This window comes from Nansenia antarctica, assembly GCF_963989245.1.
Source record: "Nansenia antarctica genome assembly, chromosome: 11".
Taxonomy (NCBI): domain Eukaryota; kingdom Metazoa; phylum Chordata; class Actinopteri; order Argentiniformes; family Microstomatidae; genus Nansenia; species Nansenia antarctica.
In genome coordinates this window covers 17,359,065-17,380,939 of record NC_137681.1, presented here as the reverse complement: position 1 = coordinate 17,380,939, position 21,875 = coordinate 17,359,065, and the positions used below count along the sequence as shown (strand labels likewise).

The following is a 21,875-nucleotide window of genomic DNA, read 5'->3' as shown; positions in this document are numbered from 1 at the left end:
TCAACGATAGTAACCCCCTTGACGCTTGATCTGCACCTGATGCTGGCCCTAGAGGGCAGATTATGACGTCAGTTTTATTTTTTAACACTTTCTGTGTAACAAGCATACATTTCTCTACTCTTTCTCTTTTCTTGAACTGAATTGGTGCTTTGTGCTTCAGGTCCTGTGGAGACAACTTTCCCTGGTCATGCTTGCTGTGTCCCTAGGCACATCCATGACCATGTAGTGTCTAGTCTCGTGGTTCCAACCATGGAGGTAGAAAATCGGTGGACAGGCTTATTGTAATGCATGGAATCGAATGAGGAATATAAAAACACACGACGTCCTTCGATTTCTGCCTCAACCAGCCTCGGTGTGAACCCGTGCCAACCCCCTGCACGCTGGTCTCAACAAGTCTCTGTTGGCAGGAACTGGCAGGGGAGCTTTTTTGGCGCTTGTCAGTTTCACGTTTTAGTGTATCCTCAATTTAAGCCCAATCCTTTCCACAGCCACAGGCTGCTCTCTCTACTTAACTCCTCAGAGAAGCTAAATCCTGCTCCACCACATTTACCAGTTGTCAAGGACATCGGCTACTTGAATCGTACATTAAATCTTTTGATCTGTGTTTTATTTCGGTAACTACAGTGGGGAGAACAAGTATTTGATACACTGCTGATTTTGCAGGTTTTCCCACTTAGAAAGAATGTAGAGGTCTGTAATTTTTATCATAGGTACACTTCAACTGTGAGAGACGGAATCTAAAACAAAAATCCAGAAAATCACATTGTATGACTTTTAAATAATTAATTTGCATTTTATTGTATGAAATAAGTATTTGATCACCTACCAACCAGTAATAATTCCAGCTCTCACAGACCTGTTAGTTTTTCTTTAAGAAGCCCTCCTATTCTCCACTCATTACCTGTATTAACTGCACCAGTTTGAACTCGTTACCTTTATAAAAGACACACTCCACACACTCAATCAATCAGACCCCAACCTCTCCACAATGGGCAAGACCAAAGAGCTTTTTTTTATTTTTATTATTTATTTTTTGGCTGTGAGAGTCAATTTATTTAAGCCCGCTGATTTAGGTGAATTTACCCTTGAACGTGTCACCTTAACCATCAACGCAACAATTGCCCCCCCTGAGAGATTTGGCAGGAGCCGCCACTGATGCCCTCATCTCTCTCTGAAGATCCCTCCTTGAGCAGGGGATCCAATCCAGGATTGAGGGGGGCGATGGTCTCTGATTAATCCAGTTTGAGTCCTGTTGGAAGGCCTGATGTGGACTCCCCTGTGTGTGGCAGTCTGTCCTGCGATCCTTGCTGAATGGTTGATGCCACCTTGTCCACTTCTATGCCATATTGGGTATCTACGGCTGATGATCGCTCAAGCTTGGCATGTTCAGGCTGGGTGCTATCCCTTTTCTTGTCATTAGAGGGCAGGCTGCCCCTGTCTGCCTGGGCCCTGGTGGTCTTCCTTAGTGCATTGCCCTTCATCATAGCCAACAGGTGGTCCAACATGATGCAGCCCTCCTCCTGGACTGGGGGGGCTTTACGAATTATTTTTCCGTTCTCCCCCCTCGGTCTCTTGGCGTCATCCTCCTCTTGCTGTTTCTTCCTCTTCTCTGCCTTGATGGCCTGCTCTCTCCAGGTCTGGTTTTCCTTGATTGCTTTAAGGAAGAGTCCTCTGAAGGTCTTGATGGTGTTGAACAGCTCCTCTAGTGAGAGGCGGGACGTGTCCTCACACAGATACTCTGCTAGCTCTTCCTTCTTCTTTTTGATGGAGGCAAAGAGCTCCTGCAGCTTCTCACAGGCCTCCAGGTTCCCCTTCATAGCAGTGAGATACTGCTGCTTGATATCCTCCTGAGAAGAAGAGGACACTTTTTTCTCAGAACCCTTCAACCGTTTGACCAGTGAGCTCGACTCTGCCTGAATAGAATCCACATTTATTCTAGCAGCCTTTTCACAGATCTCTAGATCATCCGGAAGGTTCAGCAAGTCAGCATGGGTTTTCTCCGCCTCCTCCAGGATGTGATGGAGCAATGTGATACGGGACTTGTTGGCTTTGGTATCTGTGAGCTTCAGCAAGGTGCTGATCTTGAAGCCATCTGCATTGCCTATGTGACTCCCATAGTTGAGGAAGTTTCCAATGTCAAGTATGAGCTTGCAGAAACTTGGAAGGCGGGTGCTCTCCTTCAAACTCTCACAGGCTGCGTCCAGCAGCTCAGCTTTGGGTTGCAGCATCTTTAACACAGAAGGGGTCTCCTCACAGAGAAGCATGCACTCGATCCTCATGGTGTAGCATGAAACTGATAGGAGCTCGAGGTAGAACCGATCCACACCGGCCAGCTTCTCTATCTCCCCTTGGTATGACTTGAGGTTCTCAATCTCATGTTTCTCCGGCAGTAACGTCTGCATCTGTTTCAGCACCTCGACGTCAAACTTGGAACGGTCCCCATTTTGGATCATAGCTACAAAGTCTTTATGTGAGCATCTGAACTGCTTCAAGAATATGTTCAAATCTAGATTTTTCTTGGCATCAATGAAGGATATCTCTTTGGGCTCTCGTTTGACCGTAGTGTTGGTACTTTTGGCCTTTGAGTCAGTCACTGGCAGACAGAAGAGCTCCTCAATGCTGGAGTAGTCAGGTTCCAGGGAATCAGACTGCACTGACGACCACATGGATTGGCTTTCAGACACCACTCTGGAGGGCAGCTTCTGCCAGTTGAGCTTCTTCATGCGCAGTGTGGGACAGCGGCTGGCCTTGGGGAGAGGAGCGTTCTGGGGCACAATAATACCTCCTCCAATACCTGGGGGAGGGGGTGGTGGGGGAGGGGGGCCCATACCAGGCAGGGGAGGGGGAGGTGGGGGGCCCATACCAGGCAGGGGAGGGGGAGGTGGGGGGCCCATACCAGGCAGGGGAGGGGGAGGAGGTGGACCTCCCTGCCCCATCCCTGGTAGAGGTGGTGGAGGAGGAGGTGGCATCCCAGGTAAAGGAGGAGGTGGTGGGGGTGCACCATAAGTGGTGCCTGGCAGGGGTGGGGGTGGGGGAGGAGGAGGGTTTGGGGTAGCAGCAGGAAGTGGAGGGGGAGGAGGGGGAGGAGGGGGAGTTACGGAAGCCATGTCTGATTGGTTGGTTGTGCTGCCGAGCAAGTCTGTCTGGATTGCCCTGTTGGTGGTCTTGGTCTTGGGACTGGCTGAGATCTGTTGTCTCTTGGAAGAGAGCAGGCGCTCCATCAAACGTTCAGCGGAGTCCATTTGTGAGTCGTGGGCCAGCAGAGTGGCACGGACAGCCAGGGCCTCCAGGGTCAGCCACACGTCTCCCCGTCCTGGAGCCACCAGCAGCAGAGCCTGCAGGATGGACAGCAGCTGGACAGAGGCTGGGGAGCTGCTCACTTTGGTGAGGAGGGAGGTGAAGACCTCCTGGTGACTGCTCATGTCGATGCCTCCGTACACCCTCTCCATCTCCTCCGCATCCTCGGCCATGGAATCCTCAAAGGCCTCACACTGGATGTTCAGGTCCAGGTCCTCAGTCTCCCTGTTACATAAACACACATGCACATATGCACGCACACGCACACACAACATAGGTATTGATGTTTGGGAAATCTTACAGAAAGTGACTGTGACTGTTGTTCCACCAACATTTGATTAGCATTTAATGCATCCCACACCTACCTCAGCATTGGCAGTATATCCAAAACTGGAAAATACATAATTAAGATGAATCCCAGTACTTTCAATATCTCAATATCTCTATATTATCTCAATGGCCAATGCACACAGTGTTTTTGTAGCACTGTCAAATGTTGCAAATGTTGTAATAGTTTCTTATTGCATCACAATGGGACAATTGGAAAAACTTCAACATTCTAAATTGCCTGACACAGAAGAGCTTGCCTTGAAAACGCCTTGTCTAATGGTTTCTATTTTATTTTTTTAAATATTTTTTTTACTTTCTTTTTATTGAGATGTTACAGATATACAAAAATAATACTTTTCAGTTTTGGTTTGTTTTTACACAAAACACAAACATGTCCCAACCCCCCCCCCCCCCCCCCCCCCACAAAATCCCAAGTGGTGCATCCCAGGACGAAGGATATAAATAAACAACAATAAATAATAATAATAATAATAACAGTGGTGATAGGTAATGAAGACAGTACAGGTAAGTAATCAAAGAGATAAAGAGAAATAAAGTGCAATTCATTTGTAAGTGAGGATAGATGAGATGGTCGTGTTGGTCTGTGATACCATGTCTGTTATGATTGTAATATGTCCCTCTCTAGAACGAGATGATGTATCTCTAGGGGTTTATCCTGATAAATAGATTCACAACATATGTCATCACTCAGCATCCAGCGCACTTGCATTGTCAGGGAGGGTTTTTAGTTTGTTGAAATAGGATATTATTGGGTTCCAGGTGAAATAAAAGCGGTCTTTGGACCCCCTAAGTGTATATTTAATCTTTTCAAGTTTCAAGTGAAGCATAAGGTCAGTCAACCATAAGGAGGAATTCGGTGGTTTGGGGGATGTCCAACAAAGCAAAATCCTCCGTCGAGCAAGTAGAGTGGCAAATGCCACAATGTCTTTATGCTTGTTAATAATCTGTTGGTCAGTTGGCGCTATGCCAAAGATAGCTGAGTAGGCGTTAGGTTGCAGGTTCAGATCTAGTGCCTGTGAGAGGGTCCTGAAAACTGCTGACCAATAATCAAATAATAAGGGACATGACCAAAACATGTGTGTTAGCGTTGCCGGAGCGTTATGACATCTGCTACAATTCTCATCCACGTCAGGATAGATTCTGGCTAGCCTAGATTTGGAAAGGTGAATTCGGTGCAAGACCTTAAATTGGATTACGCCTAGTCTAGCACATGATGTGCTCCCGTTAACTCTCGTCAGAGCCTCAGTCCAGGAGTCATCGGGTATTACGTCCCCTAGCTCCTCCTGCCATTTCTCTTTAATTTTGTGGAGGGAAGTGTCTCCGAGGGATGATATGCTAGAGTAAATACTTGATATTAGGCCTTTTAGATTGGGAGGAATTTGGAGGATATCATCTATAGCAGAAGGTTGTGGTGCATTTGGGAAGTTTGGATCCAAACTTTTAATGAAATGTCGGACCTGGAGGTATCGAAAATAACTTGAGCGGGGAAGGTTGAATTTTTGAGAGAGGTGATTAAAGGTCGAGAAGACGCCCTCAGTATAGAGATCTTTAAATTTGGAGAGACCGAGTCTTTTCCATAAGGCGAAAGCATTGTCTATTCTGGCGGGGACAAAAAGGTGGTTATTGCAGATAGGGGCTAGGTTGGAGAAATCTTTTAAACCAAAGTGGCGTCGAAATTGTGACCATATTCGTAATGTATTAACAACAACAGGGTTAGAGGTGTAGTGTGGGGCAGATAGAGGGAGTTTGGAGGTAATCAAGGCGGAGAGGGATGTTGAAAGACATGACTCATTTTCTATTTCGCACCAAGACGGCTGTGGTGAATGGACCCAGTATATGATTTTCTGAATATTGGCAGCCCAGTGATAATAAAGCAAATTTGGTAGGCCCAGTCCGCCCTGGGACCGATGTCGCTGTAGAAGTCTTTTCTGTATTCTAGGGACTTTACCCCCCCCAAATGAAAGATGATATGGACTTATCTATGGACGAGAAGAAGGACTTTGGGAGGAATATAGGGAGACATTGGAAAAGGTAGAGGAATCGGGGTAGAACGTTCATCTTAATGCTTAATACAGTTGATCTTCCCTGCCAGTGATAAATTAATGGACCTCCATTTCTGTAAATCATCTTTTAATTTATTAACAAGGGGCGTGAAGTTTTTTTCATGTAGTTTAGAGAAGGACCGTGTAATATTAATTCCCAAATATTTGAAGCCAGATTTAGACAAATGGAAGGGCAAGTCACATTGTGGGATTGCGAGATCTAGGTTGTTCACTGGAAAACATTCGCTCTTAGTGAGGTTGATCTTGTATCCCGAAAAGCTACCAAATCTATGCAGCATCTGAACTATATGGGAAATGCATTGCACCGGTTCAGATACATACAACAGTAAGTCGTCGGCATATAGCGCCACCTTGTGTTCCTTCCCCCATCTAGAAATTCCATTTATTATTGGAGAAGATTTTAACATGATAGACAGAGGTTCGATGGCGAATGAGAATAGGAGTGGGCTCAGCGGGCACCCCTGGCGTGTCCCTCTCGACAATGAGAAAAATGTGGAGCGTTTCCCGTTCGTAACTACCGATGCCTTAGGACAGGGGTCGGCAATAGGCGGCCCGTGGGCCATTGCTGGCCCGTCACCAATAATATTTGGCCCAGCAGATTATTTTGAGAATCCACTTTTTATTTTTTATTTTTTTTATTTTTTTATAATAATATCGGACCGACAGTCCCACATATAGCGCCTATAATGTCCGAATAGAGAATCGAACTCCACCTGAATAATGCTTATTGTACTTTTATCCATGTTGAGAGTGAATGACACAGGGACAGACAATCAGGCAGCAAGGTGCACCGAAGCGCACTGACGCTGAACCCCTCAGAGTGAATCATAAGCAGGTGGACAACGCGTCACGGTGCTGAAATAGCCGACATACCGTGTGTGGTTTGAACAAAATAACACGAGCTCAGTAAGCCATTCAAACGTAATGTTTACGTATATGTGACTGCAACACACATATGAACAGTAACAACGCAAATTCTGTTTAATTTTCTGAAAAACATTGAAAACAAAATCGGCGCAAACAAAAAGCATCTCCCATCGGTCAGTATTTGCTTGATATCTGGTGATATTGACGTCACTTTAATCCACAGGCAGTTCTCAAGGTTTTTATGCATCCATCGATTCCTCTCGTGCGTCTTTATCGCATTCATTGACGAAAAGGACGACTCGCGTATAGAAAGGGAACATTGTGAGCACGGAAAATGTCTCTCACAACGGCTTTGCATTGATGAAACCAGGTAGGATGAACGTATAGTTCGCTGTCCATTCCTCTTTAAATGCCCTGTTTCCACCGTCAACTTTCCTCTTTAGACCTTTGGAGAGTGACATTATGTTTCTCTTGCTAGCAGGTTAAATGTTTGGCTAACTTCACCCGGCACGCAAACAACCAATCCAATAATAATAATGTGACCTTGTCTGGGAGGAGGGGGGAATAATTATCAGAATGAAACTGTTACATAATTATTAGAATAAGTTAGGCTACGCTACATCGTCAGTCCACACATTTATTATTCAAAAATATGGAAAAGTGTGAAACTACGTTTCAACGTTGTTGAGAATCACAACACAAACTCGCTAATCAAGCCAAAATACTGCAACATAATGGATTGGACAGCTACCTAGTTAACTAGAACACTACTTTACATTGTTAGCAGGTTCACAAAACAAGCTGTGTTAGTTGACTAGCGATGTGTACAGTCGAAAGAAAAGTCAAAGCATTAGAACGTGTCACATTTTAAAACAATCAATTACTTAAATTAGCCTTTGATTATGTTCGGGCCCGCCATCTAGTGGCTCAAAAAAAAATTGGCCCGAGGCCAAACCTAATTGCCGACCCCTGCCTTAGGAGATGAGTATAGTAGTCTGATCCATGCAATAAAAGTGGGTCCAAAGCCAAAAGCTTTCAGACATTCAAATAAGTACGCCCACTCCACTCTGTCAAAAGCCTTCTCCGCATCCAGGGAGAGAACCACCTCAGGTACCTCCTCGGACGTAGGAGAATGTACGACATTTAGAAGGTTTCGGATGTTAGAGAATGAGTGGCGGCCCAGCATGAAGCCAGTTTGATCAGGGGAGATCACCTCGTCTGTGACGGACTCTAGACGCCGGGCGAGTGCTTTAGCTAATATCTTGACATCGCTGTTGAGCAGCGAGATGGGGCGATGTGAACCACACTCCGTTCTGTCTTTCCCTGGTTTCGGTAAAAGGGTTATGAATGCCTCTGTTAGCGTCTGTGGCAGGGCCTCATTATCCATTGAGTCATTGAACATTTCTAAGATGAGCGGAGTTAATTTGGTTGAGAATTTTTTGTAGAATTCGATGGGGTATCCATCAGGGCCCGGGGCCTTACTACTTTGCATAGCTGTGATTGCATTATAAATGTCGGTGTCTTGGAAGGGTAGTTCAAGTTCTGCTTTATGAACAGGGTTGATAACAGGGGCATTTAAATTTGTGAAGAAATGTTGCATATTGGTATCATCATTGGGTGCCTCAGAAGTGTACAATTTGGAATAAAATGCCCTAAAAGTCTCATTGATTTCGAGGGGGTCAGTTGTAAGCTCCCCATTTTCTCTTTTAATTTGTGGAATCTGTTGGTCAGAGGATTTACATTTTAATTGATGCGCTAACATTCTACCAGCCTTTTCCCCATGCTCATAAACAAAGCCTCGTGATTTCAGCAGCATACGTTCTGTCTTATCGGATGTTAATAACTCGTATTTGGCTTTGAGATTCAGCTTATTTTTGTAAAGCTCCGGGGTGGGAGAGTCAGAGTATTGATGATCTATGTCAATCATTGAGTTGAGAAGTTGCTCCTGTTCTTGCCTCCTAGCTTTGTTCAGCCTAGATGTGTATGCAATAATGTCCCCCCTTATTACTACTTTAAGGGTCTGCCAGAGCAGGGAGGGAGAAACAGTGTCGTCCCTATTGGTTTCCAAGAAATTGTCTATGGCAGTTGAAATCATTTGGCAGAATTCTTTATCTGTTAGTAGTGTGGTATCAAGTCTCCATGGAGCGCGGTCAGAGTAGTTAAGTGGGAAGGACAGATCCAATAGTACTGGGGCATGGTCAGATTCAATTATGGTTGAATATTCTACGTTTTTGACAAAGGGAAGTAGTGTTCTGTCTATAAAGAAGTAATCAATTCTGCTATACGAATGGTGGACGTGTGAAAAAAACGAGAATTTTTTATCGTGAGGAAATTGGAAGCGCCATGGATCGACACATCCAATTTGGTCCATGAACGCTGACAACATTTTAGCTAGGGATGTCCCGATCCCACTTTTTCACTACCGATACCGATACCTGGGCTTCGGGTATCGGCGATACCGATACCGATCCGATATTTGTATACATTTTTTGACCCCTGAATATTATATATATATATATATTTTTTTTTTTCCTAACACCAGGGGAGCCACCCCTCCTAAATTTCGTTGTTTGGTACCTGTACTGTAGCAATGACAATAAAGACCATTCATTCATTCATTCATTCAAATACCTCCCCAGTATATAGTCCACACCAACAACAGTTAAATTAAAGACTGCCAGCCTTTATTAAAGCAACAAAAATAGTACTCTGCAGTACTCAGTGACCGTATGTCAATATTTTTTTTAAAATAATGTTACTTTTCATTTGCACCTGATGCTGGCCCATTAGGGGTAACTTATAACTAATGCCCTCGATATTTTGATGTTTTACTTTCAGACGAGCCTTGTCTGTGCCATCTTAAAGCCACTATTCTCTGTTCAACGATAGTAACCCCCTTGACGCTTGATCTGCACCTGATGCTGGCCCTAGAGGGCAGATTATGACGTCAGTTTTATTTTTTAACACTTTCTGTGTAACAAGCATACATTTCTCTACTCTTTCTCTTTTCTTGAACTGAATTGGTGCTTTGTGCTTCAGGTCCTGTGGAGACAACTTTCCCTGGTCATGCTTGCTGTGTCCCTAGGCACATCCATGACCATGTAGTGTCTAGTCTCGTGGTTCCAACCATGGAGGTAGAAAATCGGTGGACAGGCTTATTGTAATGCATGGAATCGAATGAGGAATATAAAAACACACGACGTCCTTCGATTTCTGCCTCAACCAGCCTCGGTGTGAACCCGTGCCAACCCCCTGCACGCTGGTCTCAACAAGTCTCTGTTGGCAGGAACTGGCAGGGGAGCTTTTTTGGCGCTTGTCAGTTTCACGTTTTAGTGTATCCTCAATTTAAGCCCAATCCTTTCCACAGCCACAGGCTGCTCTCTCTACTTAACTCCTCAGAGAAGCTAAATCCTGCTCCACCACATTTACCAGTTGTCAAGGACATCGGCTACTTGAATCGTACATTAAATCTTTTGATCTGTGTTTTATTTCGGTAACTACAGTGGGGAGAACAAGTATTTGATACACTGCTGATTTTGCAGGTTTTCCCACTTAGAAAGAATGTAGAGGTCTGTAATTTTTATCATAGGTACACTTCAACTGTGAGAGACGGAATCTAAAACAAAAATCCAGAAAATCACATTGTATGACTTTTAAATAATTAATTTGCATTTTATTGTATGAAATAAGTATTTGATCACCTACCAACCAGTAATAATTCCAGCTCTCACAGACCTGTTAGTTTTTCTTTAAGAAGCCCTCCTATTCTCCACTCATTACCTGTATTAACTGCACCAGTTTGAACTCGTTACCTTTATAAAAGACACACTCCACACACTCAATCAATCAGACCCCAACCTCTCCACAATGGGCAAGACCAAAGAGCTTTTTTTTATTTTTATTATTTATTTTTTGGCTGTGAGAGTCAATTTATTTAAGCCCGCTGATTTAGGTGAATTTACCCTTGAACGTGTCACCTTAACCATCAACGCAACAATTGCCCCCCCTGAGAGATTTGGCAGGAGCCGCCACTGATGCCCTCATCTCTCTCTGAAGATCCCTCCTTGAGCAGGGGATCCAATCCAGGATTGAGGGGGGCGATGGTCTCTGATTAATCCAGTTTGAGTCCTGTTGGAAGGCCTGATGTGGACTCCCCTGTGTGTGGCAGTCTGTCCTGCGATCCTTGCTGAATGGTTGATGCCACCTTGTCCACTTCTATGCCATATTGGGTATCTACGGCTGATGATCGCTCAAGCTTGGCATGTTCAGGCTGGGTGCTATCCCTTTTCTTGTCATTAGAGGGCAGGCTGCCCCTGTCTGCCTGGGCCCTGGTGGTCTTCCTTAGTGCATTGCCCTTCATCATAGCCAACAGGTGGTCCAACATGATGCAGCCCTCCTCCTGGACTGGGGGGGCTTTACGAATTATTTTTCCGTTCTCCCCCCTCGGTCTCTTGGCGTCATCCTCCTCTTGCTGTTTCTTCCTCTTCTCTGCCTTGATGGCCTGCTCTCTCCAGGTCTGGTTTTCCTTGATTGCTTTAAGGAAGAGTCCTCTGAAGGTCTTGATGGTGTTGAACAGCTCCTCTAGTGAGAGGCGGGACGTGTCCTCACACAGATACTCTGCTAGCTCTTCCTTCTTCTTTTTGATGGAGGCAAAGAGCTCCTGCAGCTTCTCACAGGCCTCCAGGTTCCCCTTCATAGCAGTGAGATACTGCTGCTTGATATCCTCCTGAGAAGAAGAGGACACTTTTTTCTCAGAACCCTTCAACCGTTTGACCAGTGAGCTCGACTCTGCCTGAATAGAATCCACATTTATTCTAGCAGCCTTTTCACAGATCTCTAGATCATCCGGAAGGTTCAGCAAGTCAGCATGGGTTTTCTCCGCCTCCTCCAGGATGTGATGGAGCAATGTGATACGGGACTTGTTGGCTTTGGTATCTGTGAGCTTCAGCAAGGTGCTGATCTTGAAGCCATCTGCATTGCCTATGTGACTCCCATAGTTGAGGAAGTTTCCAATGTCAAGTATGAGCTTGCAGAAACTTGGAAGGCGGGTGCTCTCCTTCAAACTCTCACAGGCTGCGTCCAGCAGCTCAGCTTTGGGTTGCAGCATCTTTAACACAGAAGGGGTCTCCTCACAGAGAAGCATGCACTCGATCCTCATGGTGTAGCATGAAACTGATAGGAGCTCGAGGTAGAACCGATCCACACCGGCCAGCTTCTCTATCTCCCCTTGGTATGACTTGAGGTTCTCAATCTCATGTTTCTCCGGCAGTAACGTCTGCATCTGTTTCAGCACCTCGACGTCAAACTTGGAACGGTCCCCATTTTGGATCATAGCTACAAAGTCTTTATGTGAGCATCTGAACTGCTTCAAGAATATGTTCAAATCTAGATTTTTCTTGGCATCAATGAAGGATATCTCTTTGGGCTCTCGTTTGACCGTAGTGTTGGTACTTTTGGCCTTTGAGTCAGTCACTGGCAGACAGAAGAGCTCCTCAATGCTGGAGTAGTCAGGTTCCAGGGAATCAGACTGCACTGACGACCACATGGATTGGCTTTCAGACACCACTCTGGAGGGCAGCTTCTGCCAGTTGAGCTTCTTCATGCGCAGTGTGGGACAGCGGCTGGCCTTGGGGAGAGGAGCGTTCTGGGGCACAATAATACCTCCTCCAATACCTGGGGGAGGGGGTGGTGGGGGAGGGGGGCCCATACCAGGCAGGGGAGGGGGAGGTGGGGGGCCCATACCAGGCAGGGGAGGGGGAGGTGGGGGGCCCATACCAGGCAGGGGAGGGGGAGGAGGTGGACCTCCCTGCCCCATCCCTGGTAGAGGTGGTGGAGGAGGAGGTGGCATCCCAGGTAAAGGAGGAGGTGGTGGGGGTGCACCATAAGTGGTGCCTGGCAGGGGTGGGGGTGGGGGAGGAGGAGGGTTTGGGGTAGCAGCAGGAAGTGGAGGGGGAGGAGGGGGAGGAGGGGGAGTTACGGAAGCCATGTCTGATTGGTTGGTTGTGCTGCCGAGCAAGTCTGTCTGGATTGCCCTGTTGGTGGTCTTGGTCTTGGGACTGGCTGAGATCTGTTGTCTCTTGGAAGAGAGCAGGCGCTCCATCAAACGTTCAGCGGAGTCCATTTGTGAGTCGTGGGCCAGCAGAGTGGCACGGACAGCCAGGGCCTCCAGGGTCAGCCACACGTCTCCCCGTCCTGGAGCCACCAGCAGCAGAGCCTGCAGGATGGACAGCAGCTGGACAGAGGCTGGGGAGCTGCTCACTTTGGTGAGGAGGGAGGTGAAGACCTCCTGGTGACTGCTCATGTCGATGCCTCCGTACACCCTCTCCATCTCCTCCGCATCCTCGGCCATGGAATCCTCAAAGGCCTCACACTGGATGTTCAGGTCCAGGTCCTCAGTCTCCCTGTTACATAAACACACATGCACATATGCACGCACACGCACACACAACATAGGTATTGATGTTTGGGAAATCTTACAGAAAGTGACTGTGACTGTTGTTCCACCAACATTTGATTAGCATTTAATGCATCCCACACCTACCTCAGCATTGGCAGTATATCCAAAACTGGAAAATACATAATTAAGATGAATCCCAGTACTTTCAATATCTCAATATCTCTATATTATCTCAATGGCCAATGCACACAGTGTTTTTGTAGCACTGTCAAATGTTGCAAATGTTGTAATAGTTTCTTATTGCATCACAATGGGACAATTGGAAAAACTTCAACATTCTAAATTGCCTGACACAGAAGAGCTTGCCTTGAAAACGCCTTGTCTAATGGTTTCTATTTTATTTTTTTAAATATTTTTTTTACTTTCTTTTTATTGAGATGTTACAGATATACAAAAATAATACTTTTCAGTTTTGGTTTGTTTTTACACAAAACACAAACATGTCCCAACCCCCCCCCCCCCCCCCACAAAATCCCAAGTGGTGCATCCCAGGACGAAGGATATAAATAAACAACAATAAATAATAATAATAATAATAACAGTGGTGATAGGTAATGAAGACAGTACAGGTAAGTAATCAAAGAGATAAAGAGAAATAAAGTGCAATTCATTTGTAAGTGAGGATAGATGAGATGGTCGTGTTGGTCTGTGATACCATGTCTGTTATGATTGTAATATGTCCCTCTCTAGAACGAGATGATGTATCTCTAGGGGTTTATCCTGATAAATAGATTCACAACATATGTCATCACTCAGCATCCAGCGCACTTGCATTGTCAGGGAGGGTTTTTAGTTTGTTGAAATAGGATATTATTGGGTTCCAGGTGAAATAAAAGCGGTCTTTGGACCCCCTAAGTGTATATTTAATCTTTTCAAGTTTCAAGTGAAGCATAAGGTCAGTCAACCATAAGGAGGAATTCGGTGGTTTGGGGGATGTCCAACAAAGCAAAATCCTCCGTCGAGCAAGTAGAGTGGCAAATGCCACAATGTCTTTATGCTTGTTAATAATCTGTTGGTCAGTTGGCGCTATGCCAAAGATAGCTGAGTAGGCGTTAGGTTGCAGGTTCAGATCTAGTGCCTGTGAGAGGGTCCTGAAAACTGCTGACCAATAATCAAATAATAAGGGACATGACCAAAACATGTGTGTTAGCGTTGCCGGAGCGTTATGACATCTGCTACAATTCTCATCCACGTCAGGATAGATTCTGGCTAGCCTAGATTTGGAAAGGTGAATTCGGTGCAAGACCTTAAATTGGATTACGCCTAGTCTAGCACATGATGTGCTCCCGTTAACTCTCGTCAGAGCCTCAGTCCAGGAGTCATCGGGTATTACGTCCCCTAGCTCCTCCTGCCATTTCTCTTTAATTTTGTGGAGGGAAGTGTCTCCGAGGGATGATATGCTAGAGTAAATACTTGATATTAGGCCTTTTAGATTGGGAGGAATTTGGAGGATATCATCTATAGCAGAAGGTTGTGGTGCATTTGGGAAGTTTGGATCCAAACTTTTAATGAAATGTCAGACCTGGAGGTATCGAAAATAACTTGAGCGGGGAAGGTTGAATTTTTGAGAGAGGTGATTAAAGGTCGAGAAGACGCCCTCAGTATAGAGATCTTTAAATTTGGAGAGACCGAGTCTTTTCCATAAGGCGAAAGCATTGTCTATTCTGGCGGGGACAAAAAGGTGGTTATTGCAGATAGGGGCTAGGTTGGAGAAATCTTTTAAACCAAAGTGGCGTCGAAATTGTGACCATATTCGTAATGTATTAACAACAACAGGGTTAGAGGTGTAGTGTGGGGCAGATAGAGGGAGTTTGGAGGTAATCAAGGCGGAGAGGGATGTTGAAAGACATGACTCATTTTCTATTTCGCACCAAGACGGCTGTGGTGAATGGACCCAGTATATGATTTTCTGAATATTGGCAGCCCAGTGATAATAAAGCAAATTTGGTAGGCCCAGTCCGCCCTGGGACCGATGTCGCTGTAGAAGTCTTTTCTGTATTCTAGGGACTTTACCCCCCCCAAATGAAAGATGATATGGACTTATCTATGGACGAGAAGAAGGACTTTGGGAGGAATATAGGGAGACATTGGAAAAGGTAGAGGAATCGGGGTAGAACGTTCATCTTAATGCTTAATACAGTTGATCTTCCCTGCCAGTGATAAATTAATGGACCTCCATTTCTGTAAATCATCTTTTAATTTATTAACAAGGGGCGTGAAGTTTTTTTCATGTAGTTTAGAGAAGGACCGTGTAATATTAATTCCCAAATATTTGAAGCCAGATTTAGACAAATGGAAGGGCAAGTCACATTGTGGGATTGCGAGATCTAGGTTGTTCACTGGAAAACATTCGCTCTTAGTGAGGTTGATCTTGTATCCCGAAAAGCTACCAAATCTATGCAGCATCTGAACTATATGGGAAATGCATTGCACCGGTTCAGATACATACAACAGTAAGTCGTCGGCATATAGCGCCACCTTGTGTTCCTTCCCCCATCTAGAAATTCCATTTATTATTGGAGAAGATTTTAACATGATAGACAGAGGTTCGATGGCGAATGAGAATAGGAGTGGGCTCAGCGGGCACCCCTGGCGTGTCCCTCTCGACAATGAGAAAAATGTGGAGCGTTTCCCGTTCGTAACTACCGATGCCTTAGGACAGGGGTCGGCAATAGGCGGCCCGTGGGCCATTGCTGGCCCGTCACCAATAATATTTGGCCCAGCAGATTATTTTGAGAATCCACTTTTTATTTTTTATTTTTTTTATTTTTTTATAATAATATCGGACCGACAGTCCCACATATAGCGCCTATAATGTCCGAATAGAGAATCGAACTCCACCTGAATAATGCTTATTGTACTTTTATCCATGTTGAGAGTGAATGACACAGGGACAGACAATCAGGCAGCAAGGTGCACCGAAGCGCACTGACGCTGAACCCCTCAGAGTGAATCATAAGCAGGTGGACAACGCGTCACGGTGCTGAAATAGCCGACATACCGTGTGTGGTTTGAACAAAATAACACGAGCTCAGTAAGCCATTCAAACGTAATGTTTACGTATATGTGACTGCAACACACATATGAACAGTAACAACGCAAATTCTGTTTAATTTTCTGAAAAACATTGAAAACAAAATCGGCGCAAACAAAAAGCATCTCCCATCGGTCAGTATTTGCTTGATATCTGGTGATATTGACGTCACTTTAATCCACAGGCAGTTCTCAAGGTTTTTATGCATCCATCGATTCCTCTCGTGCGTCTTTATCGCATTCATTGACGAAAAGGACGACTCGCGTATAGAAAGGGAACATTGTGAGCACGGAAAATGTCTCTCACAACGGCTTTGCATTGATGAAACCAGGTAGGATGAACGTATAGTTCGCTGTCCATTCCTCTTTAAATGCCCTGTTTCCACCGTCAACTTTCCTCTTTAGACCTTTGGAGAGTGACATTATGTTTCTCTTGCTAGCAGGTTAAATGTTTGGCTAACTTCACCCGGCACGCAAACAACCAATCCAATAATAATAATGTGACCTTGTCTGGGAGGAGGGGGGAATAATTATCAGAATGAAACTGTTACATAATTATTAGAATAAGTTAGGCTACGCTACATCGTCAGTCCACACATTTATTATTCAAAAATATGGAAAAGTGTGAAACTACGTTTCAACGTTGTTGAGAATCACAACACAAACTCGCTAATCAAGCCAAAATACTGCAACATAATGGATTGGACAGCTACCTAGTTAACTAGAACACTACTTTACATTGTTAGCAGGTTCACAAAACAAGCTGTGTTAGTTGACTAGCGATGTGTACAGTCGAAAGAAAAGTCAAAGCATTAGAACGTGTCACATTTTAAAACAATCAATTACTTAAATTAGCCTTTGATTATGTTCGGGCCCGCCATCTAGTGGCTCAAAAAAAAATTGGCCCGAGGCCAAACCTAATTGCCGACCCCTGCCTTAGGAGATGAGTATAGTAGTCTGATCCATGCAATAAAAGTGGGTCCAAAGCCAAAAGCTTTCAGACATTCAAATAAGTACGCCCACTCCACTCTGTCAAAAGCCTTCTCCGCATCCAGGGAGAGAACCACCTCAGGTACCTCCTCGGACGTAGGAGAATGTACGACATTTAGAAGGTTTCGGATGTTAGAGAATGAGTGGCGGCCCAGCATGAAGCCAGTTTGATCAGGGGAGATCACCTCGTCTGTGACGGACTCTAGACGCCGGGCGAGTGCTTTAGCTAATATCTTGACATCGCTGTTGAGCAGCGAGATGGGGCGATGTGAACCACACTCCGTTCTGTCTTTCCCTGGTTTCGGTAAAAGGGTTATGAATGCCTCTGTTAGCGTCTGTGGCAGGGCCTCATTATCCATTGAGTCATTGAACATTTCTAAGATGAGCGGAGTTAATTTGGTTGAGAATTTTTTGTAGAATTCGATGGGGTATCCATCAGGGCCCGGGGCCTTACTACTTTGCATAGCTGTGATTGCATTATAAATGTCGGTGTCTTGGAAGGGTAGTTCAAGTTCTGCTTTATGAACAGGGTTGATAACAGGGGCATTTAAATTTGTGAAGAAATGTTGCATATTGGTATCATCATTGGGTGCCTCAGAAGTGTACAATTTGGAATAAAATGCCCTAAAAGTCTCATTGATTTCGAGGGGGTCAGTTGTAAGCTCCCCATTTTCTCTTTTAATTTGTGGAATCTGTTGGTCAGAGGATTTACATTTTAATTGATGCGCTAACATTCTACCAGCCTTTTCCCCATGCTCATAAACAAAGCCTCGTGATTTCAGCAGCATACGTTCTGTCTTATCGGATGTTAATAACTCGTATTTGGCTTTGAGATTCAGCTTATTTTTGTAAAGCTCCGGGGTGGGAGAGTCAGAGTATTGATGATCTATGTCAATCATTGAGTTGAGAAGTTGCTCCTGTTCTTGCCTCCTAGCTTTGTTCAGCCTAGATGTGTATGCAATAATGTCCCCCCTTATTACTACTTTAAGGGTCTGCCAGAGCAGGGAGGGAGAAACAGTGTCGTCCCTATTGGTTTCCAAGAAATTGTCTATGGCAGTTGAAATAATTTGGCAGAATTCTTTATCTGTTAGTAGTGTGGTATCAAGTCTCCATGGAGCGCGGTCAGAGTAGTTAAGTGGGAAGGACAGATCCAATAGTACTGGGGCATGGTCAGATTCAATTATGGTTGAATATTCTACGTTTTTGACAAAGGGAAGTAGTGTTCTGTCTATAAAGAAGTAATCAATTCTGCTATACGAATGGTGGACGTGTGAAAAAAACGAGAATTTTTTATCGTGAGGAAATTGGAAGCGCCATGGATCGACACATCCAATTTGGTCCATGAACGCTGACAACATTTTAGCTAGGGATGTCCCGATCCCACTTTTTCACTACCGATACCGATACCTGGGCTTCGGGTATCGGCGATACCGATACCGATCCGATATTTGTATACATTTTTTGACCCCTGAATATTATATATATATATATTTTTTTTTTCCTAACACCAGGGGAGCCACCCCTCCTAAATTTCGTTGTTTGGTACCTGTACTGTAGCAATGACAATAAAGACCATTCATTCATTCATTCATTCAAATACCTCCCCAGTATATAGTCCACACCAACAACAGTTAAATTAAAGACTGCCAGCCTTTATTAAAGCAACAAAAATAGTACTCTGCAGTACTCAGTGACCGTATGTCAATATTTTTTTTTAAATAATGTTACTTTTCATTTGCACCTGATGCTGGCCCATTAGGGGTAACTTATAACTAATGCCCTCGATATTTTGATGTTTTACTTTCAGACGAGCCTTGTCTGTGCCATCTTAAAGCCACTATTCTCTGTTCAACGATAGTAACCCCCTTGACGCTTGATCTGCACCTGATGCTGGCCCTAGAGGGCAGATTATGACGTCAGTTTTATTTTTTAACACTTTCTGTGTAACAAGCATACATTTCTCTACTCTTTCTCTTTTCTTGAACTGAATTGGTGCTTTGTGCTTCAGGTCCTGTGGAGACAACTTTCCCTGGTCATGCTTGCTGTGTCCCTAGGCACATCCATGACCATGTAGTGTCTAGTCTCGTGGTTCCAACCATGGAGGTAGAAAATCGGTGGACAGGCTTATTGTAATGCATGGAATCGAATGAGGAATATAAAAACACACGACGTCCTTCGATTTCTGCCTCAACCAGCCTCGGTGTGAACCCGTGCCAACCCCCTGCACGCTGGTCTCAACAAGTCTCTGTTGGCAGGAACTGGCAGGGGAGCTTTTTTGGCGCTTGTCAGTTTCACGTTTTAGTGTATCCTCAATTTAAGCCCAATCCTTTCCACAGCCACAGGCTGCTCTCTCTACTTAACTCCTCAGAGAAGCTAAATCCTGCTCCACCACATTTACCAGTTGTCAAGGACATCGGCTACTTGAATCGTACATTAAATCTTTTGATCTGTGTTTTATTTCGGTAACTACAGTGGGGAGAACAAGTATTTGATACACTGCTGATTTTGCAGGTTTTCCCACTTAGAAAGAATGTAGAGGTCTGTAATTTTTATCATAGGTACACTTCAACTGTGAGAGACGGAATCTAAAACAAAAATCCAGAAAATCACATTGTATGACTTTTAAATAATTAATTTGCATTTTATTGTATGAAATAAGTATTTGATCACCTACCAACCAGTAATAATTCCAGCTCTCACAGACCTGTTAGTTTTTCTTTAAGAAGCCCTCCTATTCTCCACTCATTACCTGTATTAACTGCACCAGTTTGAACTCGTTACCTTTATAAAAGACACACTCCACACACTCAATCAATCAGACCCCAACCTCTCCACAATGGGCAAGACCAAAGAGCTTTTTTTTATTTTTATTATTTATTTTTTGGCTGTGAGAGTCAATTTATTTAAGCCCGCTGATTTAGGTGAATTTACCCTTGAACGTGTCACCTTAACCATCAACGCAACAATTGCCCCCCCTGAGAGATTTGGCAGGAGCCGCCACTGATGCCCTCATCTCTCTCTGAAGATCCCTCCTTGAGCAGGGGATCCAATCCAGGATTGAGGGGGGCGATGGTCTCTGATTAATCCAGTTTGAGTCCTGTTGGAAGGCCTGATGTGGACTCCCCTGTGTGTGGCAGTCTGTCCTGCGATCCTTGCTGAATGGTTGATGCCACCTTGTCCACTTCTATGCCATATTGGGTATCTACGGCTGATGATCGCTCAAGCTTGGCATGTTCAGGCTGGGTGCTATCCCTTTTCTTGTCATTAGAGGGCAGGCTGCCCCTGTCTGCCTGGGCCCTGGTGGTCTTCCTTAGTGCATTGCCCTTCATCATAGCCAACAGGTGGTCCAACATGATGCAGCCCTCCTCCTGGACTGGGGGGGCTTTACGAATTATTTTTCCGTTCTCCCCCCTCGGTCTCTTGGCGTCATCCTCCTCTTGCTGTTTCTTCCTCTTCTCTGCCTTGATGGCCTGCTCTCTCCAGGTCTGGTTTTCCTTGATTGCTTTAAGGAAGAGTCCTCTGAAGGTCTTGATGGTGTTGAACAGCTCCTCTAGTGAGAGGCGGGACGTGTCCTCACACAGATACTCTGCTAGCTCTTCCTTCTTCTTTTTGATGGAGGCAAAGAGCTCCTGCAGCTTCTCACAGGCCTCCAGGTTCCCCTTCATAGCAGTGAGATACTGCTGCTTGATATCCTCCTGAGAAGAAGAGGACACTTTTTTCTCAGAACCCTTCAACCGTTTGACCAGTGAGCTCGACTCTGCCTGAATAGAATCCACATTTATTCTAGCAGCCTTTTCACAGATCTCTAGATCATCCGGAAGGTTCAGCAAGTCAGCATGGGTTTTCTCCGCCTCCTCCAGGATGTGATGGAGCAATGTGATACGGGACTTGTTGGCTTTGGTATCTGTGAGCTTCAGCAAGGTGCTGATCTTGAAGCCATCTGCATTGCCTATGTGACTCCCATAGTTGAGGAAGTTTCCAATGTCAAGTATGAGCTTGCAGAAACTTGGAAGGCGGGTGCTCTCCTTCAAACTCTCACAGGCTGCGTCCAGCAGCTCAGCTTTGGGTTGCAGCATCTTTAACACAGAAGGGGTCTCCTCACAGAGAAGCATGCACTCGATCCTCATGGTGTAGCATGAAACTGATAGGAGCTCGAGGTAGAACCGATCCACACCGGCCAGCTTCTCTATCTCCCCTTGGTATGACTTGAGGTTCTCAATCTCATGTTTCTCCGGCAGTAACGTCTGCATCTGTTTCAGCACCTCGACGTCAAACTTGGAACGGTCCCCATTTTGGATCATAGCTACAAAGTCTTTATGTGAGCATCTGAACTGCTTCAAGAATATGTTCAAATCTAGATTTTTCTTGGCATCAATGAAGGATATCTCTTTGGGCTCTCGTTTGACCGTAGTGTTGGTACTTTTGGCCTTTGAGTCAGTCACTGGCAGACAGAAGAGCTCCTCAATGCTGGAGTAGTCAGGTTCCAGGGAATCAGACTGCACTGACGACCACATGGATTGGCTTTCAGACACCACTCTGGAGGGCAGCTTCTGCCAGTTGAGCTTCTTCATGCGCAGTGTGGGACAGCGGCTGGCCTTGGGGAGAGGAGCGTTCTGGGGCACAATAATACCTCCTCCAATACCTGGGGGAGGGGGTGGTGGGGGAGGGGGGCCCATACCAGGCAGGGGAGGGGGAGGTGGGGGGCCCATACCAGGCAGGGGAGGGGGAGGTGGGGGGCCCATACCAGGCAGGGGAGGGGGAGGAGGTGGACCTCCCTGCCCCATCCCTGGTAGAGGTGGTGGAGGAGGAGGTGGCAT

At 45.3% G+C, this 21,875-nt stretch overlaps 1 protein-coding gene across 1 annotated transcript; it reads right to left on the bottom strand.

The window, feature by feature from the left end:
* Positions 1 to 21,875, bottom strand: LOC308167921 (inverted formin-2-like; the record flags this gene model as incomplete). Its single annotated transcript, XM_080542398.1, has 5 exons — positions 1 to 48; positions 1,527 to 3,032; positions 3,198 to 3,522; positions 11,051 to 12,494; positions 21,689 to 21,875. 5 exons carry the CDS (start codon positions 21,873 to 21,875, stop codon positions 1 to 3), a joined length of 3,510 nt encoding a protein of 1,169 aa, XP_080398524.1.